The 26,971-nt window shown below is 49.9% G+C and overlaps 2 protein-coding genes across 3 annotated transcripts; one reads left to right on the forward strand and one right to left on the reverse strand.

The window, feature by feature from the left end:
• The first annotated feature begins 1,165 nt into the window (after positions 1-1,165).
• On the forward strand, positions 1,166-9,018 carry LOC125508102 (UNC93-like protein 3). 2 transcript variants are annotated; one of them, XM_048672688.1, is made up of 10 exons: positions 1,166-1,537; positions 1,654-1,817; positions 6,416-6,479; positions 6,557-6,670; positions 6,836-6,880; positions 6,989-7,224; positions 7,306-7,396; positions 7,625-7,737; positions 7,826-7,949; positions 8,469-9,018. In XM_048672688.1, exons 1-10 carry the CDS (start codon positions 1,313-1,315, stop codon positions 8,649-8,651), a joined length of 1,359 nt encoding a protein of 452 aa, XP_048528645.1. In that variant the 5' UTR covers positions 1,166-1,312; the 3' UTR covers positions 8,652-9,018. The 2 variants fall into 2 exon arrangements, with proteins under 2 accessions (XP_048528645.1, XP_048528646.1); XM_048672689.1 differs by lacking the exons at positions 1,166-1,537; positions 1,654-1,817 and adding exons at positions 4,922-5,416; positions 5,495-5,658.
• Positions 9,019-9,366: 348 nt separating this feature from the next.
• On the reverse strand, positions 9,367-10,219 carry LOC125508103 (protein TsetseEP-like). Its single transcript, XM_048672691.1, has one exon. It carries the CDS (start codon positions 10,129-10,131, stop codon positions 9,616-9,618), a length of 516 nt encoding a protein of 171 aa, XP_048528648.1. The 5' UTR covers positions 10,132-10,219; the 3' UTR covers positions 9,367-9,615.
• Positions 10,220-26,971: the final 16,752 nt, after the last annotated feature.

Below are 26,971 nucleotides of genomic sequence, written 5' to 3' on the forward strand. Positions count from 1 at the left end.
GCCACCATACTTACTAGTCGCTTGCTGCAGCTCCACCTATATTTACCTTGCCATACCTATAAGCTTAAATAGTCTTGATCGCGAGGGTGCGAGATTGCTGAGTCCCTGTGGCTCACAGATTACTATTACACCAGATGCAGGGCCTGATGATTCCGCTCCAGGAGACGCGTATGAGCTCAAGTGGGAGTTCGACGAAGACTCTCAACGTTACTATGTTTCCTTTCCCGATGATTAGTAGTGGTGCCCAGTTGGGGGTGATTGGGACCGTTGTCGCATGTTGGGTTCTCTTTTATTTTGGCGCTGTAGTCGGGCCATGAGTGTTTGGATGATGTAATGTTATTTATGTACTTGATTGATGTGGCGAGTGTAAGCCAACTATGTTATCTCCCCTTTATTATTTACATTACATGGGATGTTGTGAAGATTGCCTAACTTGCGACATATGCCTTCAATGCGATTATGTCTCTAAGTCGTGCCTCGACACGTGGGAGCTATAGTCGCATCGAGGGTGTTACATTGCTGCGGCGAATCAGGCGACCGCAATGGCGGATGTTGTGACACAACAGTGCGGCGAGCCGGCGACGGCGATGCTGCGATGCAGACACGGTGGCGACAGAGCTCTCGAGGCCCGATGTTGTGATGCTCCTCTCCTCAACCTCCCCACTGCAGCATGTGCGGCGAGTGGTGACCCGCCTCCAACACCATCGTCTTCTGCAGCTCCGGTGGCCACACCGTACCCTCGCCCCCCTTTGGAGCAGCGATGCCCTGCGATGGATCTCTCACATGGGTCCTAGGATTTGTGCTGGAGCTTCGTGGGAGGGAGAGAAGGTGAGCAGGAAGGTTGTTGGCGCCGGCGGCATGGCTCCGGCGATGGGTTGGACGGGATTGAGGGGTGAGAGAGAGAGGGAGAAGATGGAACAGAGAAAAGATGGGGATGAAGAGAAGCGCTCCAGGAAAGATCAGATCCTTCGGCAAAGAGATAAGGTGGAGGACGCGTGGGCATGTGGGCCTGTGAGACACGTGGCGTGCTGTGAAGGAGGTTTACGAGAGATAGAAATCATCCGGTTGATTGTAAACATTTTCCTATTAAAAAGCCCGTGAGATTATCTGGAAGTTAACAGGCTACCAGTTTTTGTCCTTAGTCTTTTCTTATGCAACACAACTCCAGACTTTATTCACAGACACCCTTGGAACGTTGCGAATTTGAAAAGCTCATACCCTTCCCTCCCCAAATCATCGCACACGAAACCGAAGGATCCGGCAGTTGACTCCTCCCCCAATCAGGCTAGCCGGACGCTCCACGCCGGCCGCCATGGACTCCACAGCGACCGGACCCGAGCTCGCGGCGTCCCACGACGACGAGGAGGCGGCTCCCCTCGTCTCCGGCGCCGGCGACGGCCGCTGCGGCGCAGGCGACGGCCGCCGCGGCGCAGGCACAGCGTCGCAGACCCGCGACCTGCACCTCCTCAGCCTGGCCTTCTTCTTCGTCTTCCTCGCCTACCACGCCGCCCAGAACCTCCAGAGCACCGTCAACACGGTACGCATCCTCTCATCCCAAGAATTCCCCAGCGCACCCACGCACGCTCGGACGTGACCGTCGGTGGCGTGGCGATACGACTGATTGGCGCCAGCCGCACGGGCTCTCGCACGCAGGACGGCAATTTGGGTTCGATATCGCTGGGCTTGCTGTACACGTCGTTCACGGCGTTCTCGGTCGTGGGTTCGCCGGTGGTGCGAGCGATGGGGTCCAGGCGGGCGCTCGTGCTCGGCACCTCCGGCTACCTCCTCTTCATCGCCGCCAACCTCGCCCCCTCCTGGTATGTACGCTACCACCAAGCCGCTAGCTCCGATTGCTTCTGCTGTAATTTCTCCGTCCTTGGTAGAGTATATTCCTGGCGGTTCCGACGTATCTCGAGCTGACTGAATCTGTGTGGCGAAGATTCGTCCGAGTGACAGTGGAATTTGGCGGTGTAGGGTACAGTACAAAATAGGGGAACAGATAGGTGGTAAAATGACAAATCTACTAACTTGCCGGCTCAGCATTTGCTTTCCACTATGGCGACGTCCCTTTCGTGGTTGCCGTGCAAGCAAAATGAAATGTGTGACCCTACGCCACGCCCCAATGTAGCTGCATAATCTGGTCCGCACGCCAATTTTCAGTTTGTTCTGAATGGGAGTGAAAAAACTCAATTCTCACTGGAAAAAGATGTTTGATATGTGCAACTAAACGTCAACAAATACAAACATGAGGGTTGGGAGCTCCACACGATAGCCACACCAACCAGCCTCGCCGGTCCTTCCCATGCCCACCTCTGCCTAAGAACAATGAGGGTTGACGGCTATTGTCACCAACATTACCGGTGGCGCCTTCCCACGACCATCTCTCTAAGTCCACGGGTCATAGGGTTTTCCTGTTTGAAGACAATTGTTTTTTAGGGAACTGCCCGAAGACAATTTAACGACATTGGCAGTGAACTCTTTCCCTTCTCTCTTTCCTTCGGCTTGGCCCTTCTCCCTGTAGATAGTCGACACATGGAAAATGAAAATAATAGGAAAATAACAAATAAGGAAAAACAACAAGGTGGACCATGGCCTACAAGGGTCAAGAGAGTCACTAGATCCGAGTGTTTGAACCGAAGAAGATAAGAGAGGAGCGTCTCGGGTCAAACTAATGAGTGCGCCTTAGTATATGGTCTTTGTGAGATTTGTATTTTTTCTTCATTATTTATCGTATTCATAGTTTAGACGTGTGTTAAGTAGATGCACCTACGTAAATGAGTGTGTAGGATGTGCATATGGTGGTCCGTGTTCTTCTGTCGAAGAATGTAAGGCTTGCCGTTGAGAAATGTACAATGAGAACTCAAGTTGGTGTAAACATGGGTAAAACTATGTAAAATGTTTAAATATAACTCCAATAGTGTAGATATATACGATCGGAATACCATTCTGTTGCTAGCTATGAAATTGGAAAGGTAGAACTAATCGCATTCAGATGGTATGGATGAGCCACATTTGATGCTTTAGTCATGCTACAAACCACATAAAGTTTTCAATGTTGAATCAGCTGCCAGATCTAGCTGTAACCCTACGTCTAGTGCTCCCCTCCAATCGTCGTGGATGAACGACGCTATGGCAGTGCCTAGAATCAAAGCCACGATCTTCAACTTGCTTCCGACTTGTTCTCTAGAGGTTTGGATGGGATTCAGGCTCTCTCAACACCGGGTCCGGCTAGCAAGCCATCGTGTACTCTGGATGGAAACCGATGATCTTGCCCTTGGCTTGACCAGGCAACATCAACGTCCATGGTTCATGTTCTTGTTGAAGGTGCTGGCTCGAAACTTTGCTTCAGAGATGAAAATCCCAAGTTCGACATTTGGTTGAACATGTCCAACAGACACACACGCGGTGTTCTCTTATACAAGGCTCTATGTGAGCGTAGCAGACTTGATGTTGTTTTGTCACAAGTCATAGGGTCTATGGTGGAATTGTGAAGATACCGTTGCAAGATAGGTCTTTTTTGGATGCCTTGAGTTTCACTTTTTTTTCTTTTTGTAAACTAATTTGTTCGACATCGATGCTTGAATTTACTTGATATTGTTGAATAATTAATAATAAATGGATGTATGCATCAACCACGTTTTTTTTGCGGGTTGCAGAGGCAGAAGTTGATCACCTTTTTTTGAGAAAAATGAGAGTTTGTACTTCACTCATTTTTGTAAAGAAAATATACACACCCAATTTTGGTTTTAATCTTGTAACATTTTGGCTCATTTCATATCGAGATGGATGCCGAATAACTAGCGGATATTTTCGGCCTGCGCTTGTCCGGTTGTAGTTGGAGTCTTGGAACAGAACAGCTTGGTCGGCAGCAGCCATGCGCGCCTGCCCCCACTTTTTTTTTTAAAGATCCGATCAGACGTGCCACCTGACAAGTGGAACCGTTGGACTAGGCATACGAGGATTACCCAAACAGCAACTGGATATGTACGTAAATAGACAAAAGCTCTATGTCCATCGGCGGCAGCATTGGATACGTAGCAAGTTCCAACCACCGTCGCCGTCAGTCGTCACCTTGCAGAAGCTCCAAGCAAGATACCAACAAGGTGTGCAGGCCAGGAACTGAATGCCTTATGTGCTTATATAAGTGCACCGTGGATCTTAAGCTAAGACACGGCGGGCGGAGCGATTAACCTAAGCAAAGCAGGGTTACGATGCTGTCGATGGATCCGTGTCACCATCCTAAATTGGACCATTATAAGTTTGTTTAGGGGAAAAAGTTGGACCATTAAGTTGGCTGTACGGCCTGCCATGCACCCATGGTCTCAAGTTGAGTATTAGGTCCTGTTTGGTTCACAAATTCTAGGATTTTTTAGTCCCAACTAAAAAGTCTCTAGTTTTTAAAAAGTCGTTTCCAAAGATTAAAAAGTCCCTAGTCCCTTTATAGAGGTTATTAAATGATCATGTTGCCCCTAGTATATAGAATAATAATAATTAAACAACACAATGGGGTGGCGGGCCAATGGATGCATGGAGGGCCATTGTTGAAAAAGTCCCAAAAAGTCTAAAAAAAGACTTTCCTTAAAAGTCTTCTTCATTTAGTCCCAAATGCCTAGTTTAGTTTCTCAAAAGTCCCTTCCATTTGGTAAAAAAAATCTCTAAGAGGGATTTTTTCTAGTCCCTACACAAAAAAATCCCTGAAAACAAACATCCCCTTACTTCCTTCGTCCGAAATTAGTTGTCGCTTGCTTGAATGGATGTACTGTAGCATTAAATTTCGAACGGAGGAAGTAGATAATTTGGATGATTTGAGTTTTGTGGTGATAGTGAAGTGGGGTTACTTCCAGACAGGCAGATCCTCTAGCTCCACGTGTATCTCCCCTACATTCACATGGCATCGATAAGAAAAATCTTTGTCAACAGACGGCAGATACACCAACAATGCAAAGACAGCGATCGCCGGAAAGATCAGAACAAAAACGGCACACGGCCAAGAAAACGGCAGCAAGATGGCAGGCGCGCACGGCCAAGTAGTTCCCGGCAGCCACGGTCTACGGCTAGCAAGACGAGCCGCTGCCATGCGGGCCCACGCGACGCCTAGTTCTCTCCGCAGTCCGCTCGCTGGCTCGCCGGCCGCCTTCTCCTCTCCTCGGTAACAAAGGAGCGACCGCAGCATAAAAAGCTTCTAGACGCGCCACTGTCGCGCCCAGCTCCCACGCCTCCCCTCCCCTCGCGCTGCTTCTAGAAGCCTCCCGCGATGGACACCCGCCGCGACGACGAGGAGGAGGCGGCGGCGCCGCTCCTGGCCGCGCCCGCTCCGAGGAGCCACGCCGCCGACGTGCACGTCCTCTCCGCCGCGTTCGTGTGCTTGTTCTCCGCCTACAGCGCCGCCCAGAACCTCCAGAGCACCGTCAACGACGTACGTACGCGCACCTCCCTCCCTCTTTCCCCGCGTCGATCTCGCTCGGTTCGATCCTGATGTGGGTCCTGGCTGCAGGAGGGCGACCTGGGCACCGTCTCCATGGGGGTGCTTTACACCTCCTTCACGCTCTTCGCGGTCGCGGCGTCGCCTGTGGTCAGGTGGCTGGGCGCCAGCCGCGCGCTCGTCATCGGCACCAGCGGCTATCTGCTCTTCATCCTCGCCAACCTGGTCCCGACATGGTGCGTATCGTCACGAGGCGCACAGTCGGACAGACTCTCTGACATGATAGTGCCTCGCTGGTCTGTATAGCAGTGTTTGGTTTGAATGCTTGGTCCCTGCTTGATAGAATGCCTGCCTAGACAATGTTCATTCCCCTGAAAGAAGTTCAGTTAAGTTAGACAGAGTGTCAATTTTATTCGATAATTTGTTGTCTCGTCATGTGATTTTTGTTCGTAGTTGAGACGTTGATTATAGCCAATCGATTTTTATGGGCTGCAATCTCCCCCCTGATTGCTACTTGAATTGTGAGAAGTTTAGGCTCTTTGGCCTTGTTATTAAGATCATGGATTCAAATTATTTCCGTGCTCATTTAGTTCCTGGATTCGTCAGGGCTGAACTTCAGCTGCAGCCTAATTAGTTGACGTGCTGATCTTGGACCAGAACCTTAGTTCTTGCATCAGGTAGAGGCCCAGTTTACTAGGTCGTACATTGTGCATACAATTTATTCTATATTTCAAACAACACAATGAGCCGATGCCCTGTTTAGCTGGAGTTAAAAAAATCTCAACTAACCCAAATAGCTAATTCGGTGAAGTGTATGTTGGTAAAAACCTCGTATTAATCACGAATGGCCTTTGGCCCTATTTGATGTGTTCATAATCCGGTAAAAAAATGGCTGTGTGATATGCCAGTTTGTATTTATTTTCAAGTTCAGTAAATTCAACAATCTGCAATAATGAGACGCCTTTGATGTTAACTTGAACAACAAATTATCAGGTACACAATGGTACCAGCTTCACTGTACCTGGGTTTTACCGCATCAATCATTTGGGTTGGGCAGGTAATAATTTTGCTTTCCAATAAAGTATTTAGTACCCATTTATGTCTGGTTAACGTACATACCCGTTCGCAATGCAGGGCACATATCTTACTTCTGCTGCCCTCAGTCATGCAAGAGACAACAATTTGCCCGACGGTCCAACTTTAGGAAGCTTTAATGGAGAATTCTGGGGTGTGTTCGCTAGCACACAGGTACAAGCTATTTACTATTAAAACATGCATAGAGCTACTTTAGCAGTTGTTCATACCTCAGAGTGTAGTTTCTATTACTTTCTGCACATAGGCACATACCCTGTGCAGCTACAAGGGTACAATGGTCTCTGACATAACGACTTCAATTACGTTTGAATTGTGTAGGTCATTGGGAATTTGATCTCACTTGCTCTACTGAGAAATGGAAAGGTTAGCATCTCAATTTGGATCCTTTCAGTGTCTTATGAGCATCTTGTGGACTGCCATTTTACTTGCACATCATGTGTGTTTGATCCTATCATCTTCATATCACTTCAGGATGGAGGAAGTGTAACAGGAAAAAATCTGCTGTTTGTTGTGTTCCTTGGATGCATGATTATCGGCATTGTATTGATGTGTTTACTGTCCAAAAGGGATGAGAAACGAGATAATGCTTCGACACACTCCTCATTTGGATCTATGTTGAAGTATATTGTTGCCCCTCTCAAGGACCGTAGGATGATTCTTCTGATCCCTCTTATCGCATATTCAGGTTTACAGCAGGCATTTGTATGGTAAGTAATGGATAATCTTTTCAGCATTGATGGTGGTTCAGCTCTTTCTGTGCCTTTTCTAACAGGATGTGGTTTTCTTAGGGCTGTATTCACAAAGAGTATTGTGACACCTGTGCTTGGCATATCTGGAGTTGGTGGCGCCATGGCAATTTATGGCGCATCTGATGTAGTTGTAAGTGAAACTATTAACTTGGTGTTAACATTATCCAGTACCAGTTTGTGTTCCTGTTTTCATCTGCTGTTGCTTCAGGTTTAGAAAATAGCTAAGTCCACAACTTAAACAGACAACTGTATAAAAACATATCATCTTCCATTTATTTACAGTTTATACACATCATTCTAAACTGCTGGAAAGACCATACTGTATGTTTAGTTGATTGAAGCTCGCTTGACATTGCAGTGTTCATTGGTTGCTGGACGTTTTACCTCTGGGCTTCATTCAGCTACATTTATAGTGTCAGTTGGAGCTATCGTTCAGGCTGTGGTCCTGTTCTGGTTGCTTCTTTTTTACAGGTTTGATTTTTTAAGTTGTCCTTGTTTGCTGTGCTACTCTTCCCGTATCATTGCTATTGCAGTCTACTCATTGTTATCTTGCTTGCAGTCCAATGGAGGGGCTACTTGGTGCAGCGATTCCACTATTTATAGGTGCCTTATGGGGTGTTGGTGACGGAGTCTTGAACACACAGTTAAGCGCATTACTTGGATTGCTGTTCGAGGATGTCAAGGTAATCATACTATGGTTTGTTTTCTCTAGTGTTCCTTGTACAGATACATCCTAGTTTTCCTTATGTACGGATCTTGTTTTATTAGGGTATTCTTAGTTTCTTATCCAAGTGCAGTGGTTTGGCTCGTGGGTCTATTGTTGGCAGGTATTTTCAGAAAAATGAAAATTCATATCTCAACGTTTCAGAATAAAAAAAATCATATATACACCAAGATGTGGTGTACATACCTGTAAAATTTCATTGATAAATATGTTCATCTGTGCGCTACAAAAAAAGGTGTGGATCTATATAATAGCAAAAACACTTAATTTTGTGTTTCCGGTTATTACCTCACCTTCAGTGAAAAGATATCGATGGCTGCTTCATCTTAAATAAATGCCAGCGGTGTAATGCTTTGATTTCATTTGCTGTGGACCTTGTGTTAATGACGAAATGTATAATTTGACACGTTCTATTTACTGATACAACTAAGTTATCTTAAATAAATACTAAGCTTGTCTTGAAAAATGACAAATGCAGGAAGCAGCTTTTGCACAGTTGAAGGTTTGGCAATCAGGTGCCATCGCAGTCATCTTCTTCTTGAGCCCAAGCATCACACTACAAGCAATGCTTATCTTGATGGCCACATCACTCGTCATCTCCTTTGGCTTGTTCCTGTTACTTACCCTTGTTGTCGAGAAGCCATCAAGCATCAGAGCATGAGGCAAATCCTATTTCGGTGTGCAGACGGTGTCGTCGTCACCACATGGTTAGTGACCAACAGCATGTACAACCACACTGGTGTATTGACCTGTGATATGAAACTGAGAAGGAAGAGCATCATCATCCATCACGACGCGACGCCATGGCAACGTGCACATCATGCTATTCATGTCAGACATTGTTTGCTGGAGGTCTGAAGTGAAGAGGTTGCAGGCAAAATGTGGGAAGTGAGAGTCGGCCTTGCATTTCGTTTCCTGCCACTTTTCAATCCCCTGTTATTGCCCATGACCGTGTCTTGTTACAGGAACCACATACTCCATTATAATTATAATTTATATAAGAGGCAACATTTCATTCAAACAAGTGATGATATTTTGTGTTGGGGTAACCTATATCTTTCTCTGTCTTTCCATATGGGCCATGATCCACCTGCAAAATAGTCTTCCTTTTTTGCGGGGAACCTGCAGAATAATCTGACTGACCCGATATCGGCCCAAGCAAACAGGCCCAAGTTCTAACTGAAACTGTTGGTAAGTTCTGTTTTTCCTTTTCGTTTGAGGAATTAAGTTCTGAAATTTGATGTTTGTCAAGTGCCCTGTCTTTCCATTTCCCAGTAGCTACAAATATTATGGAACACTACGCAATACGCATAGTTGAAGGAACACAATAGCATTGCAACACAGATGAAATTAAAGGAGTGGTACTAGAGAAGGAATGAGAGCAACACCCAGAAAATCAAGTGGGATACATGTTCCTCTGTTTATTCATGGTACATCACACGGGAGACACACTGACGCAAAGATGGCTCACACGAACAAACTGGAGACAACACGTACAGAGACGGAGGGAACACATGCAATACATTACTAACCATTACCGGAGACAACTTAAGCACCAACACCCATGCAAATGCAGGCAGGCTAATTCTCCATTACCAAGCGGCTGCTGACGAGCCTCCCTCCCGTCAGTTGAAGTAGCCTGACGGCGAACGTGGCGGCTGCTTCGGCTGCGAGGACGACTGTTCCGGCGGCTGGGGTCTGGGGTCGGGCTTCGGGCCGGGGCCCGGGGCAGGCTTCGGGTCGGGCGTGGGCTTGGGGTCAGGCTTTGGCGCCGGTTTAGGGTCGGGCTGCGGGTCTGGTTTGGGGTCGGGCTTGGGTGCTGGGTCAGGTTTCGGCGCCGGTTTAGGGTCGGGCTTGGGTGCTGGGTCAGGTTTCGGTTCCGGTTTTGGGTCTGGCTGTGGGTCTGGTTTCGGGTCAGGTTTTGGCGTTAGTTTAGGGTCGGGCTTGGGTGTCGGGTCAGGTTTCGGCGCGAGTTTAGGGTCGGTCTGCGGGTCTGGTTTGGGGTCAGGCTGTGGCGTAGGCTTGGGCTCTAGGCTGGGTTCATGCTTCAGCTCCGGCGCCCTCCCAGCGACGGCGAGGCCAGCAACATTTGCCGCGACGAGGGCCAAGAGCAAGCACAGCGAGAAGGCAGTTGCCCTCATCGTCGCCGCTCAGTGGCTAGCTAGCTGCTCACAGGCTCACAGCTGACTCAGGTCACTTGCTTTGTATGTGTCTCACACTTGGCTGTGTGAGTGTGTGGCAGACGTAGTAGAGGATTTATAGGCCCGGCGAGCGAGCCGACGCCGGACGCGTGTCCATCGCCTTTGCGAGCCCGTGACCGGCACGGTGACCAGCTACAGTGACACCTCTCAGCTTTTGTTCATGCCACCTTTGCATGGCATGCGCGCACCGGCCAAATCATCCAGCAGAAAAGAGCCAAAGGATCCACGAGACGGCATGGATCGGCGGACACGTATGCGGGCATTTTGCGAGATCTAGGACCCCGCCCGGACACGAACAAGTGGCACGTACGCATGCATGCAAAGAGCCGGTCCCCGTTCCACCTTCGTCTTCTTCGATTGTCTCTGCTTTTGCTATGCGTTCCTTCTCGATTACTCGATCCATCTTAGAGACATAAACCGAGCCAAAATGCTACTCCCATCCATATATATAGGCCTAAGAGCAACTCCAAAGGGCCCACCTATTTCGTCCTTCGTCCGTCTGCGTTCGTTTGGATCGGCGCGGACAAAAGTGGCGGTCTAACGCGCTGACCCAAAGCCAAATCACGTCTGCGTCGCGTCCGCGTCCGCGCCCACGCGGTCAACTTAATTTATGAAGACGGACCCACGTGTCAGCGACGGCGCTCGTCCTTTTTTAAGCCGGCCGTGCGGTGGGGCCGTCCTCATCCAAACTCGCCGTCCACATCCGCCATCCTTTGCTCCCTCGTCGCCAGCAAACCCTAGCCACCACAACCACAGCGAGATGGGCCTCTTCTCCGGCGCCAGCGGCAGCAGGGCCAAGGGCAAGTCCCCCGCCACCCTTTCCCCTCAGAGTTCCTCCCGCCTCCGCCGGCGCCGGCGCCTCGCCAGCAGAGGCAGCGCGTGAACGTGCCAATGCACGAGGCGGAGTGGCACTGACAGCACCGCCAGTCTCTGCCGTATCCCGACGTGACGCTGCCGCACGACTGTCATCTGGATCCAGATAGGATCCCAGTGCCGGCGGCGCCGCGGACGGCTCGTGCTCACGCGGAGGAGGTGCGGCGCCGGCGGGCGCTGCTGACGCCGGAGCAACGCCGCGACCCCGCCTACGCAACCGACTCGCTCAACTGGGCGAGGTGGTTCGCCTTCAAGCACGAGGAGGCGAGGCGACGGGGCGTGCGCGAGGTCGACCGGAGGTCGCCGCCACCGGCTCGCGTCGTTCGCGAGGAGGACCAGGCGGCGGAGGACGCCTACCAGGCGGCCCTTGCGGCCGTCTACCGGGAGAGCGAGGAGGACGAGCGGCGCAGGGCGGAGGCGGCGGAGGCGGAAGAGGAGGCTCGGTACGAGGCGGCAATGGCGCGGGTACTTGCCCTCTTCGCGACGGACGACAGCGTGGTGCCGCCGATGGCCCCGCCGTCCCCCATCAAGCCGGAGCCGGAGCGGGAGCCGTCCCCCATCGAGCGCTACTCCTGGACGGGAGTAGTGCGCGAGTGGGTACGCGCGCCGCCGGTCTGGATGGGAGCGACACCGGCGCAGGAGCAGGCGTACCTCGAGCAATGGCGCAAGATCAGGGTGGCCGAGGAGCACCGCGACGACGAGTACCTCGAGATGTTCGAGCGCGACCTCGAGGAGGAGCAGCGCGAGGCCGAGGAGGAGGCGCGCCAGGCCGCTGCTGCATAGGCAGCCGCACACCCCCCCGCGCCGGCATAGCCTGCGCCGGCATAACCCGACATGACGGCGCTCTGGAACACGACGTTCGCCTGGGCCGGGCCGGCACCGACGCTCATCGACCTGACGGACCCCGAGGACGACGATGACAACGTCTAGGGCAGCGCGCCGCCTCGTAGTAGGCTGTTTTAATATTTTAAATGCAAATGTGGACGCGTGGACTCTCGCCGGCCTTCGTGGTCGGCTTTAATGTTTCATTAATGTTGTTTCTCTTTTTTAATATGCATGCGTTTATTTTTTGTTTTTGCACCGTCAAAATGGGTTCAGGTCAGCGTTGGGCGCACGCGCCGACCCAAATGTGGAAGCGGACATCCGTGTCCGTTTTTTGTCTGTTTAGGTCGGCCCGTTGGAGTTGCTCTAATGTGTTTTTCGAGATTGTCTAACTATTGCTAAGATTAATAGTATATGAGTTGTATAATGTAAAAATTATATCATTGCCACGTACGAATTTAACGGTGTGCTTCATGTAACTTGCATTTCATATTTTACCGTTTTAACATATGATCAAAGTTAGTCTCGAAGAATGCATTAGGTCCTATATAGATGGGATACGGGGGTACCTAGGAAAAGGGTTGCTGTTTTGTGCAGTGCTCTTAATTGCTTGGTAGTACCACTCTTCCTCCGAAAACGAAGAAAATAGTTTCTTTTATGTCCATCTATGATAGCGATTTCGTTTCATGTCCATCCATACTAGTCCTTCCACGAGAAATTTGAAGTTGGTCTCAAAGTAACAAGAGCCATTTAATTCTCTTAGATCCAACAAATGATGCTCTATTAATGAATCCACGTGGCCGACACTGTAATATGTCCAAATACGGAAACAAATACAATATTGTTAAGACATATTATTAATTAAATAAAACATGATAAATGGTAATAAAAATGGACTCCAATAATAATCTGACGTTCGATCTCGGGTGTAAACCGAGCGAACATATCATTCCCATGAGAAGGTAGGATCGATCAGACGATTTTATAGGCTTAGAAATTCCCCTAGCGTGACCTAGGGCTAAACCCAGCCTACAGAAGTGATCATGCCCAGTTGGACAAAAAGCCCAATTTTCATTTCACACATTAGCATGCCTTAAAGACTGGAAACACTAATAGAAAAAAGGGCACTAGTCCTGATTCCAGAGGGTCTTTAGTCCCGATTCTGCAACTGGGACAAAACGATCGGGACTAATGCCCATTACTTTTAGTCCGCTTGGCTTACGAACCGGGACTAAAGAAGATCCACGTGGCCGATGTGGGGCGCTCAGGCAGGAGGACCTTTAGTCCCGATTGATAACACCGACCGGATTAAAAGACAGCCACACGTCAGCAGCTTCCAAGCGCTGTGTTTTTTTTGAAGGGGGGAGGGGGGTTTAGGGGTTTTTGGAGGGTTTAGAGGTTTCATATTGTGTTAGTTAGCTACTACATATAGAGAGAAAGTGACATCTTTTTCCCCGTGCTTGATCAACGGTAGCTACTACATATAGAAAGAACTCGACGCTAGCTAGTAAGCAAATGAAGGAACCATTAATTACACAACATCGTCATGAACATATATAGAGAGAAGTGACCTCTCTTTCTCCGTGCTTGGTCGAACAACAAGTTTTCGTATATCTATCCGATGCTACTACATATATACAATATAACATCTCTTACAATCCCTAACATCATCTACCTAAGATCCATTTGCAATTCCATATGGTATTCTTCGTCTTTAGGTATGACGTGGTCAAAGAAAGAATCCCGCCAATTCCTCTTGAATTGCTCGTATGCGATCATGTAGTAGGAGTTCATCCCACATCTGCCAGATCTAATTTAAAGAAGGGGGTCAATACATATATATGAATGAAACTCAACACAATTGATGGTAATAAAAAAGAATTGTGAATATTGTTTACGTACTTCAAATTATTTTGAAGTTATGCCCCGCTCAAGGGTCGAGTTGCGAATGAACTTGCAAACGTAGTATCCACATAAATTATTCCCGGGTGCCTGCTACAAGCACTTTACGAGAATAGAGTTCAATCAAACTGATAATCAAGCATGATAATGGTATTGATGAAACTAGAATCAATGAGAGATGCACGGAATTAGTTAGTACTACTTACTTTGGGTTGTTTAAATTGCAGCTCCTTCTTCAAACCCGGGGCCATTCCGGTGAACGTTTTTCAAACCCTGCCCGACAAAGAAAATGATTAGTTGATATCAGGAAAGGAACGAAAGTTGCCGATATGGTGCGATAATGATTGAACTTACCTCTGGAGCATTTCACTCATGTTCGCCCACTCCTTTTGCTCTTTACGTCTCGAGTCTAAGACAGTTACTACTGCCCCGTCAAGCTTTATGGATAGCAGAATAAAGTAAACTTGCGCATGCATAACTCATCAATTACACTTAACCTCGAGTAAGCGAAACCGAATATGCACAAGACAGTAACACTCACTGGAAGTTGTAAGGAAAGAGTATTTCCCTTTTGTTTTGATGTCGAAGGAACGCTTTTAGCAAGTTTTCCTCAGTATCTTCGGATCTCTTTTGTACTGTCCATTCATTTACAGTATTTGGGCTAATAAACCCAGTGCCATAGATTTGTCCTCTTTTGCATTCAACGATCTTCAATCTGCATAATATCTATAGTGAGGATAATTATATATACATGCAATGAACGAGCTGATCTAGAGACTTAATTATAGAACTAATACTTACAGACAATAGCAAGTTATGAGTTGTTTGTGAAGGGCATGTTGATTGAATAACTGAAATAATTTTACAAATTCAACATGCATCAGGTCGACTCCAATGAAGTCGTGCTCATCTTTAATTCCCAGCATCATACTGTCGGTCCCAGACTTCCTGCAGGTTTCCAAGTACTAGTCATGCAATCTTCGCATCATCGTTGGTAGATGCGGGAGCTGGTCAGGTTTGACGAGAGGCTTCCCGTGCTCATATCTAAATTCCCCTACTACCTCAGCAATTTCAAATTGTACATCATCACCCACGTAATCACCAAGAGTGGTACCGGGCAGTAGCCCCTGATGATTAGCGATATCGCTAGACACCTTGAGCGGGGGGTGTCGTGGTTCTAAGACTGACAGTAGAATAGGGGGGTAGGAATGTAGAGGCAAGATCCTAGCTATGGAGGAGTTGTACACACGAGTTTACGAGTTCAGGCCCTTCTCGGAGGAAGTAACAACCCTACGTCTCGGAGCCCAGAGGCGGTCGACTGAATATATGTGTGTGAATTACAGAAAGTGCGAACCCCTGTCCCAGAGGAGGGGGGTGGCTTATATAGAGTGCGCCAGCACCACAGCTCCCCTCCGCTACACAGGGTTCAATGCCCATAAAGGGGAACGTTACAGGTAACGTCTGAAGTAAAGTGCTGTAAATGCTCATAAAGCTATGATTTAAATCCTGACCGTTGCAGAGTGAAAGGTTTCTCATCTCCTGGTGCTCGAGTGTCTTCAAGGTGGTCGAGTGAGCACATCTTCATGGTCGAGCGGATGATGGTTTCTCTTCGACTGCTTCTGATTCTTTGTAGAGATGTCCTTGGGGAGGGTATGTTGGACAGATCCATGACCCTACCCTAGGTACATAGCTTCATCATTAGCCCCCGAATGGATCAGGGTTTGAGTGAGGAAGGAGTTGGGAACACTTCTGACCCATTCTTTGTGCTATGAGTATATCTTGTTCTGGAACAGTGAGTTGAGGGGACGACGTCGACTCCTTTCTCAGTCGCCTTGGTCCATTCTTGGTTTTTGTCGAGTGAATTTTCACGGTAGAATTCCGAATGATAACGTAGAGGGTGTTTGTCTTCAGTCTGGCAAGTTGCTCTGCCCTCCGTGGATTATGCGGGATTCGAATTTTGGGAAGTTCACCAGGCGGGCGGAACCGCGGTTATCGGGACGGATTAGGCAAGTCTCCTCGATCTCCATGCCACCTTTTTCGCCACATACTGCGCGCGCGACTATTGTGGGATTTGTTTAGATCGTCTGGGTCCACCAGTCAGTCACTCGGGGAACGACCTTATAAAAGGTACCGGACTAGGCCTCTGCCCCGTGCGCTCTCATTCTCTCTTCTTCTTCCCCCGATCTCTCCGCCACGCTCGCTTCCGCCTTCGTCGCCGGACCTTCGCTCGAGCTCGACCCATCACCATGGGGAAGGAGAAGACGGTGGCGCTGGAAAGTGCGAAGAAGGCGACGGCGAAGGCGAAGGGCAAGCGGACCAGCCGGGGTGGATCCTCGTCGAGATCCAGCCTGCCGGTGGGCTGGATCCAGGGCAACTGGATCCGCTCGACAATCACCCAGGACGACCTCGACGACCTGGTGGAGGGGGGACCGATCCCCCACAAGTCGGCACGGCTCCCGGGGAATGAGACCGAGCCGCAGGCAAGGGAGGGTGAGTGTGTTCTCCTCGCCACCCACGTAGATCGCGGATTCTCACTGCCTCCCCATCCTTTCTTCCGGGGTTTTTTGAACTTCTTTGGGGCTCAGCTCCACCATTTCACTCCAAACACCATAGCCTATCTGGCTGCTTTCGTGTCGATGTGTGAAAACTTCTTGGGCTGCCGACCGCACTGGGGGCTTTTCAAACACATCTTCACCTGCCGCTCCCAGTCGGTCAAAAAGGCCAATCCGAGTGACGAGAGGACACAAGTGATCCAAATGTGCGGGGGTCTGGGGATCCAGATGAGGAGCAAGAGTACTTTCCCAGCCATGATCCTTCCCGACTCGGTCCGGGGCTGGCAGTTGACTTGGTTCTACTGCAAGGATCAGCCGACCCCGGGTCAGTCGACTGGACTTCCTCCCTTTTCCTTAGCTCGAGTGGAGAAGCCTGCTCCCCTGAAGGTGGTTCCAGAAGAGAAGGCGCAGGTCAAGGTGCTGGTCGAGCGGGTCATCCAACTCGTCCGTGATGGGGTGACTGGGATGGACCTGCTGGAGGTCTTTCTTGGTCGATGCATCCGACCGCTTCAGGCGCGTGATCATCCGATGTGGATGTACTCCGGGCTCGAGGACTCCACTCGGATCCACCCGGAGGACGTCAGTGAGGACACCTTGGAGAAGTGGTTGATGGGGATCACCAGCAACAAAGACAACCCTCGGGGGTCTAGGAGGGTGATTCCATTCTACAACTCGCATCAGCCGGAGCAGGTGTGATTCTGTTTTACCAAGTATCTTTCCGATTCACTGTGTGACTTCTTGTTTATGGTCGACTGAATTTCCTTTGATCATTGTCTTTTCAGGCCCTCATCGACATGTACTTAATGCCCAACAGAGTGCAGGCGCAAGACGTCGAGGAAGAAGCGAGCGGGGGCGAGAGCGGCGAAGGGCACTCGGATGCCGAGGAGGACAAGGGGAGCGACAAATCGACTGATGACGAGGAAGTCGACTCGCCCCCTCGCAGGGAGAGGAGATCCAAACATGCTCACGACCCGGCGAGCGCTCCAGACCTGGTGGCCGCACCGATTGGACAGTCTTCGAAGCGTCCCAGGACGTCTTCTCCAACGCCGACTGAGAAGGCTCCCAAGCAGTCCAAAGTTGCGCCGCCTCCAGTGCTGAAAGCGCCGAAAGCCACCTCCTCCAAACTGCCAAAAGCTTTGCCCAGGATCAAAGTGACCGTTCCTACTATCTCCGGGTAACCATCTGACTTGTCCTTTTCGTCGACTCGATTAACTGGACGTAACCGATTGAATGCGGGTCTTTGCAGTGCTGCTACGTCAGGAACCTCTTCTTTCCAGTACCGAGACGAGGAAATGGAAGATGCGGTAACCTCCAATCTAGGTATAGACTCTTGCGATTTTGTTCTTGATTCTTTGGTCGATTGCATTCGAGTGGTTCACCTGGGGTCGAATGATCTGCCTTGCAGCTCCACCCAACGTCATCGATCTTCCAGATGACGATGAAGATGTGGCTCTTAAGCCCAGAAAGAGCAAGAAGGTAGAAGCTGGCAGGATGTCTCGGCAAGAACCAACTGCAACACCTCCCGTCTGTCAACCTGAAGACGCGGTCAGGGCTTCTGTGACCTTCGCTGCACCCTTGTCGAGTGAGCGCCCCACACCATCGACTGCACCTGTGATTTCTTCAGCCATCCAACCCCACTCCACGGAGCTCCAAGCTGCCGCACCTGGCTCGTCTGCTCACTTTTTCACCAGCTACCCTGTCCCGGACAACCAGTCGGAAGCGGCTGCAGAAGCCATCCGACAAGCTGACATGATGATGGAGCAGGTGAAGACAGTGCATGAGAACAGCCAGGCTGCCTACGACGCCAGCGCTGCTCTTCGGGCCAATGTCCAGGTGAGTAGACTTTTCGACTGCTTTTGCTCTATGGGGATATGTTACCCGAAAAATCTTCTTCTACACAATCTCCTGTTGTTCGCATCGAATTAGAGCACCCACTGGGTGTTTTGTTGTTTTCGGTAATTTCGTTCTTCCACTCGGTCTGGGCGAGTGGGATCTGAACCGGTGGGGGCACGCAAAGTGCACCCACTGGGTGTAGTCCCCGAGACCGCGGTCGACTGCTAGCAGTCGATTGGGGTCTGAGTTCTACTTTCCTATCTTTTTCTTATACTCGACTCAGGCGGACCGGTCGAGTAGGATCTGAACCGGTGGGGGCACGCCAAGTGCACCCACTGGGTGTAGTCCCCGAGACCGCATTCGACTGTGGTCTGAACAAATTTTTTTTACTCGACTCAGGTGGACCGGTCGAGTAGGATCTGAACCGGTGGGGGCACGCCAAGTGCACCCACTGGGTGTAGTTCCCGAGACCGCAGTCGACTGCTGGCAGTCGACTGTGGTCTGAACATCTTTTTTTTTTGTCCGGGCGGACCGTTCGAGTTGAGTCTTTGTCAGCAGGGGCACGCCAAGTGCACCCGCTGGGTGTAGCCCCTGAGACCGCAGTCGACTGTGTGTAGTCGGCTGGGGTCTAAGCGAACTTCTTTAGGTTTTATTTACTCGGAAGTAAACAACCTTTGATCTTATCGACTGATCCGTCTTTTGCCTTCTGCAAAAGTCTTGTACTCTTATTTCCAAGTTTGCTGAACTTGAGGAGAAGCAGAGGCAACTCAACCTAGACTTGGAATTGGCCCAGCAGAATCTGAAAAAAGCTCAAGGTGAAGCCGCTGGTATGGAAGGTAACTGACTGTCGACTGTCTTTCAATATATTTCTTTGATCTCTTCTTTGATTCGATTGCTTATTTTGCAGAGAAAATGAAGTTGGCTCTGGAAAAGAAGGACTCGTACCTCGCCGCCGCGCAAAAAGCAGCTCAAGATAAAACCGCTCTCGCAGACCAGAAGCTTGCTTCAATCAGAACGCTGGAAGGGGAGGTGAACAAACTGAAATCTTGTCTTAATGAAGCTAACCGCGAAGTGACCAGTCTGAAGAAGGACAAGGTTGTCCTGAATGAAAAGTTAGAGTCTACGATCTGCAAGAGGAATGACACAGAAGCTTATTTAAGGACTCTTGCCAAGAAGCTCTATCTCACGCTGGAAGGTATTTCTTTTAACCGACTGTGTTGATGCTTGCGATCGGATCTTGCTCGGTCGATTGACTAATTTTTGGCTGCAGAATTCTGCCAAGACTTCGACGAGGAAACTGGAAGGGTCGAGACGGGTCTGGATCCTATCGCTTCTCCAGTCTGCGACGAAACTGCGATGAACGTGCTCCGACTGGAGTCCCGTATCGCCAGCGCCACAAGCTACCTCGTGCGCCTGAAGGAGGTAGTCTCTCGAATCGACTCATCGCTTTGGCCCGGGGCAACGCTTCAGAATGACCTGGAATCCCTGATGGCTCGACTGAACGAGATCCCTGACCGAGTGCAAGAATGGAAGAAATCCTCCGCCCGGTGTGGTGCTGACGTGGCGCTGTCCTTGGTGCGAGTCCATTGCAAGGAGGCTCGTGAAGACAAGCTGGCTGCGATCAAAGTCGCTAACACCAAAAAGCATGACTTCCAGTCCTTCATGGAGACTTTCATTGCTGCCACCACTCGGATCACTGATGGGATCGACCTGGACTCATTCGTGGAACCTGCCAGCCGTCCTCCGGCCGAGTGAACACACTTATGAAACTTGAATCTGCTTTAAATTTGCCTCGGAATGCCGAGTAATTGTTGTAACCGTTGAACTCCTTCGAGCTTGATGCCCGAGTACTTTTGATTCACTGCTTGGAACTTTTAGGTTTTATCTGAATTTGGTTTATCTCTGAATGTGCTTGTGTTTGCCTTCGAATGGACTTTGCTCACTGCTTGGAATAATCTTTGTGCTGGAGACGCAGCTCTGAGGTGGCGGCTCCAGTCGACTTGCGCTTCGTCGTCCTCGCGGATAGGGATGGAGCGGACGTTGTACTTGTGCCGTAGCTCCGAAGGAGAAGGTTGCAGTCGACCTGCACCTCGTCGTCCTCGCGTATAGGGGTAGAGCGGACGTTGTACTTGTGCCGTAGCTCCGAAGGAGAAGGTTGCAGTCGACCTGCATCTTGTCGTCCTTGCGAATAGGGATGGAGCATACGTTGTACTTGTGCCGTAGCTCTGAAGGAGAAGGTTGCAGTCGACCTGCACCTTGTCGTCCTCGCTGATAGGAGTATGTTTCAAACTTAGGCGAGTGCTGGACTGCAGCTAAGACCGCCGAGTGGGAGGATTGCTCTCCACTCGGTAGGGTTTTTTCAAACTTAGGCGAGTACCGAACTGCAGCTAAGCCTCCTAGTGAGAGAACTTAGGCGAGTGCTGGACTGCAGCTAAGCCCCCGAGTGGGAGGATTGCTCTCCACTCGGTAGGATTTTTTCAAACTTAGGCGAGTACTGGACTGCAGCTAAGTCTCCTAGTGAGAGAACTTAGGCGAGTGCTGGACTGCAGCTAAGCCCCCGAGTGGGAGGATTGCTCTCCACTCGGTAGGATTTTTTTCAAACTTAGGCGAGTACTGGACTGCAGCTAAGCCTCCTAGTGAGAGAACTTAGGCGAGCTGGACTGCAGCTAAGCCCCCGAGTGGGAGGATTGCTCTCCACTCGGTAGGATTTTTTCAAACTTAGGCGAGTACTGGACTGCAGCTAAGTCTCCTAGTGAGAGAACTTAGGCGAGTGCTGGGACTGCAGCTAAGCCCCCGAGTGGGAGGATTGCTCTCCACTCGGTAGGATTTTCTTTCGAACTTAGGCGAAACGGATTCGCGACTAAGCCCACCCACTAGGGGATTTCAGAAGTAAATAAGAACACAACAATCGAATGAGAGGACCGTAAGCTCTTGTCTTTGATAAACAAATTACAAAAGGTGTTTCTTATTACATTTTATTCGAACGAGTGCTTAAGTATAAAAGGGGCGGAGCAGCTCCGCGTTCCAAGCCCGTGGCTCGTCTTTCTGATGCTCAATACTGTAAAGATGGTATGCTCCATTGTGAAGAACTTTGGTGACGATGAAGGGGCCTTCCCAAGTCGGGGCGAGCTTGTGTGGTTTCTGTTGGTCTACTCGAAGAACCAGATCTCCTTCTTGAAAGGCTCAACCCTTCACATTTTTGGCGTGGAAGCGACACAAGTCTTGCTGATAAATGGTCGACCGGATCAAGGCCATCTCTCTTTCCTCCTCTAAGAGATCGACTGAATCTTGCCGGGCCTGCTCTGCTTCCTCTTCGAAGAAGAGCTCGACCCGGGGTGCGTTGTGGAGCAAGTCACTTGGCAGAACAACTTCGGCTCCGTAAACCAAGAAGAAAGGAGTTTGTCCGGTCGACCGATTAGGAGTTGTCCTCAAGCCCCACAGAACTGACAGAAGTTCATCAACCCAAGCTCCTGCTGCGTGTTTGAGATCACGCATCAGTCGGGGTTCCAGTCCTTTGAGAATTAAGCCATTGGCTCTTTCTGCTTGTCCGTTCGACTGCGGGTGAGCGACCGAAGCATAGTCGACTCGAGTGCCTTGAGGAGCGCAGAAAGCTCTGAACTCATCGGAATCAAAGTTCGACCCATTGTCCGTGATGATGCTGTGTGGAACTCCATATCTGAATGTCAATTCTCTGATAAAACTGACAGCGGTGCTAGCATCAAGGTTCTTGGTAGGTTTAGCTTCGATCCATTTGGTAAACTTGTCGACTGCAACGAGCACATGAGTGAAGACGCTCTTGCCAGTTCTCAGTGGTCCAACCATATCCAGTCCCCAAATAGCAAAGGGCCAGATGAGGGGGATGGTCTTCAGAGCTGACGCTGGCTTGTGAGACATGTCGGAGTAAAACTGGCATCCTTCGCATCTGTCGACTATATCTTTCACCATTTCATTTGCTCGTGGCCAATAGAATCCAGCTCGGTATGCTTTAGCCACGATGGCCCGGGAGGACGCATGGTGACCACAGGTCCCCGAGTGGATGTCATTGAGGATCATTCGACCTTCTTCTGGTGTTATGCATTTCTGACCGACTCCAGTCACGCTTTCCCTGAACAATTGTCCTATTATTACAGTAAAGGCGTTGGATCGACGGACGATCTGTCGAGCCTCTTCCTCATCCTTTGGGAGTTCTTTCCTGAGGATGTACGCAATGTAGGGCACTGTCCAGTCGGGAGTAATGGCCAGAACCTCCATGATCAGGTCGACCACGGCCGGGACCTCGACTTCAGTCAGATCGGTGGCGCTCTTAGGTTGCGGGGGTTCTTCAGTAAAAGGATCTTCCTGAACTGTCGGTGTGTGAATATGTTCCAAAAACACATTGCTGGGAATGTCTTCTCTCTTGGAACCTATCTTTGCCAAATCGTCAGCTGCTTGATTTTTCAGTCGGGGTATGTGGTGGAGTTCTAACCCCTCAAACTTCTTCTCAAGCTTTCTCACCGCGTTGCAGTAACCAGTCATGGCTGGGCTTCTGACGTCCCACTCCTTCATCACTTGATTATCTACCAAATCTGAGTCGCCATAGACCATGAGGCGACGGACGCCGAGTGAGATGGCCATGCGCAACCCATACAGGAGTGCTTCATATTCTGCTTCATTGTTGGAGGAATCAAAGTGAATTTGGAGGACATATCTGAGCCTGTCTCCTCGGGGGGATACCAGAACTACTCCAGCACCAGAACCGTTCAGCATCTTGGATCCGTCAAAGAACATGGTCCAGTGCTCAGAGTGAACTTGAGTTGGCAGTTGCTGTTCGATCCACTCAGCGAGGAAATCTGTTATTGCTTGGGACTTGATAGCTTTCTTTGCCTCAAACTTGATATCCAAGGGAAGGAGTTCAATCGCCCATTTGGCCACTCGACCAGTTGCATCTCTGTTGTGCAGAATCTCTGATAATGGAGCGTCGCTGACGACTGTAACAGAGTGATCCGAGAAATAGTGTGCAACCTTCTTCGTGGTCATGTAAATCCCACAGACAAGCTTCTGATAATGAGGATATCTCTGCTTTGACGGGGTCAGGACTTCAGAAATATAATAAACTGGGCGTTGAACTTTATAGGCTTTTCCTTCTTCTTCCCGCTCGACCGTAAGCACTATACTAACGACTTGTCTAGTGGCTGCTATATAAAGTAGTAGAGGCTCTTTACTGATTGGAGCAGCAAGCACCGGCTGGGTGGAAAGCAGGGCTTTTAGCTCTGCAAACGCTGCATCAGCTTCTGGGGTCCACTCGAACTTGTCTGATTTCTTCATCAGTCGGTAAAGGGGCAGCACCTTTTCACCGAGGCGAGAAATGAATCGACTTAGGGCGTCCAAGCAACCAGTAAGCTTCTGGACATCATGCACACGCATAGGGCGTTTCATTCGGAGTATAGCGCCTACTTTCTCTAGGTTAGCATCGATTCCTCGTTCGGAAACAAGAAAACCAAGTAACTTTCCGCCTGGAACTCCAAACGTGCACTTTGATGGATTGAGCTTGATATCATACCTTCTGAGGTTGGCAAAGGTTTCAGCAAGGTTAGTCAGTAGGTCGGAACCTTTATGTGACTTGACCACAATGTCATCCATGTATGCTTCCACATTCTGACTGATCTGAGTGAGCAGGCACTTCTGAATCATCCGCATGAATGTGGCTCCGGCGTTCTTCAAGCCAAATGGCATTGTGACATAACAGAAGCACCCAAACGGGGTGATAAAAGCTGTCTTTATTTCGTCGGGTCCGTACAGACAGATCTGGTGGTACCCGGAGTAGGCGTCCAAAAAGGACAAACGCTCGCACCCTGCAGTCGAGTCGACTATCTGATCGATGCGAGGGAGAGGGAAGTGATCTTTCGGGCAGGCCCGATTGATATGCTTGAAATCAATACACATGCAAAGTGAGTCGTCTTTCTTTGGGACCATGACAACATTGGCTAACCACTCGGAGTGATAAATCTCTCGGATAAACTCAGCTGCCAAAAGTCGAGCCACCTCTTCACTGATTGCCTTTCTTTTCTGGACGGCGGACCGTCGAAGATGCTCTTTGACTGGTTTCACCTTCAGGTCGACTCGCAAACGATGCTCAGCCAGTTCCCTGGGAGCACCCGGCATGTCAGAAGGCTTCCATGCAAAGATGTCCCAGTTCTCACGGAGGAACTGGATGAGAGCTTCTTCCTATTTGGAGTCGAGTGTGGTTGAAATGTGAGTCAAAGCTGCATTGGGATCCGTCGGGTGAATGTGAATCGACTTTGTTTCACCAGACGACTGGAATGCTGAATCTGTGGCTGGCTTCTTGGCTCGCAGCAAGTCACTCGGATCTGCACTTTTCTGGTATTCTTGCAATTCTACCACGACCATCTGGGCATCGGCGATTTTGAGCCCTTCTGGAAGCACTCTTCTGCCTTCTTCCGATTACCAGAGATAGTGATCACTCCTCTGGGACCAGGCATCTTCAGTTTGAGATACACGTAACATGGTCGAGCCATAAACCATGCATAAGCTGGCCTGCCCAGAATTGCATGATAAGCACTCTGGAAATCCACAACTTCAAATGTCAACTTTTCTTTGCGGTAATTTTTGGAATCACTGAAAACCACATCGAGTGCAATCTGACCGAGGGATGCAGCCTTCTTGCCTGGAATGACCCATGGAAACTCATATGGCTTTCGCTGAGTCTGGACATCGGAATGCCCATTCCCTTCAACGTCTTTGCATAAAGTATGTTCAGGCCACTGCCACCGTCCATCAGGACCTTTGTCAGTTGAGTGCCTTCGACCACCGGGTCGACCACCAGTGCTTGCCTCCCAGGGGTGGCTATGTGCGCTGGATGGTCAGACTGGTCGAATGTAATGGCAGTCTGTGACCACTTCAAGTAACTGGGTGTCACCGGAGTGACCATGTTCACTTCCCTGTTGATGACTTTCAATCGACTTTTGCTCTCAATGTCAGCAAAAATCATCAGAGTGGAATTCCCGTGGGGATAACCATCATCATCCTCTTCCTCATCCTCAGCCTTGTCTGCTTCTTTCTCCTTTTCCTTGGGTTGTTTCTCTCGAAACTGTTGGATTAGGAGCCGACACTGCCGAGTGGTGTGCTTCGGGTAAATGAAATTACATTCTTCATCTTTTTTGGTGTGGATATGGCACGGCAGATCCAACACGTCATTTCCATCTTGATCTTTTACTTTCTTGGGGTTCCACGGCCCTTTGGGCTTCCCCCTGAACTTTCCTTGAACCACAGCCAAGGCTTCACCCGGAGCAGCTGGCTCGGCCTTGCGCTTCTGTTTCCGACTGGAATTTCCTCCCCCGGCTTCGTGGGCGACCGCTTTGTGCTTGCCGCTCCGGAGTCGCTCTTCTTCTTCACCATTGGCATACTTGGTGGCAATTTCCATCATCCGAGCCAGAGTCATATTTCCTGTCTGGCCGAATTTCATATTCAACTCCCGATACCTGACGCCTTCTGTCGGTGTCAAAACCGGCGGATCTCGGGTAGGGGGTCCCGAACTATGCGTCTAGGCGGATGGTAACAGGAGACAAGGGACACGATGTTTTACCCAGGTTCGGGCCCTCTTGATGGAGGTAAAACCCTACTCCTACTTGATTAATATTGATGATATGGGTAGTACAAGAGTAGATCTACCACGAGATCAAGGAGGCTAAACCCTAGAAGCTAGCCTATGGTATGATTGTTGTTCGTCCTACGGACTAAAACCCTCCGGTTTATATAGACACCGGAGAGGGCTAGGGTTACACAGAGTCGGTTACAATGGTAGGAGATCTACATATCCGTACCGCCAAGCTTGCCTTCCATGCCAAGGAAAGTCCCTTCCGGACACGGGACGAAGTCTTCAATCTTGTATCTTCATAGTCCAGGAGTCCGGCCGAAGGTATAGTCCGGCTATCCGGACACCCCCTAATCCAGGACTCCCTCAGTAGCCCCTGAACCAGGCTTCAATGACGACGAGTCCGGCACACAGATTGTCTTCGGCATTGCAAGGCGGGTTCCTCCTCCAAGTACTTCATAGAAGATTTTGAACACAAAGGTAGTGTCCGGCTCTGCAAAATAAGTTTCCACATATTGCTATAGAGAGAATAATATTTACACAAATCTAATCTGCTGACGTATTCCGTAGCGTGACATCACACCACGGCCAAGTCTTTATTTGAATCGTTTCACTGTCCCACCTCAGCGCGTTTAGCAAGGCAGTTTCCTTGGCACGTCTTGTCAAAGCAGAGATCGTGTCCCCTTATTCCGGGATTCTCATCAATACGGCGTGGGTAACCCAACCGCGCCATTGATTACGGCGCTGGGGAGATAAGCGAGTTTTACCAGGCTGGTGGGGACGCATAGTCGCGTCCGCCCATATAAGGGGATAAGAATCCACCTTTTCATCCACGCCTTCTTCCTCCTTTGCCTATCCATTTCCGCGCACTCGAGCTCCAGCGCCCAAGTTCGCGCACCCCACCTCAACCTTCTCCAGCCATGTCCGGAGCGGGAGGCAAGTGGATGGTCTCCTCCGTCATGGAGGGACACATCAAAAAACTGAGGAAGGCCGGATACTTGTCTAACGACATTGCGCACCAGCTTCCCGAAGAGGGGCAGCTCATCCCCACCCCTAGGCCCCATGAGAGGGTGGTGTTCCTCCCCCATTTCCTCCACGGACCGGGTTTCCCTCTCCACCCATTTGTCCGGGGGCTCATGTTCTACTCTGGCCTGGATTTCCACGATCTGGCCCCGAACTTTGTCCTCAACATCTCGGCGTTTATCGT

Source organism: Triticum urartu, chromosome 5, assembly GCF_003073215.2.
Source record: "Triticum urartu cultivar G1812 chromosome 5, Tu2.1, whole genome shotgun sequence".
Classification (NCBI taxonomy): Eukaryota; Viridiplantae; Streptophyta; class Magnoliopsida; order Poales; family Poaceae; genus Triticum; species Triticum urartu.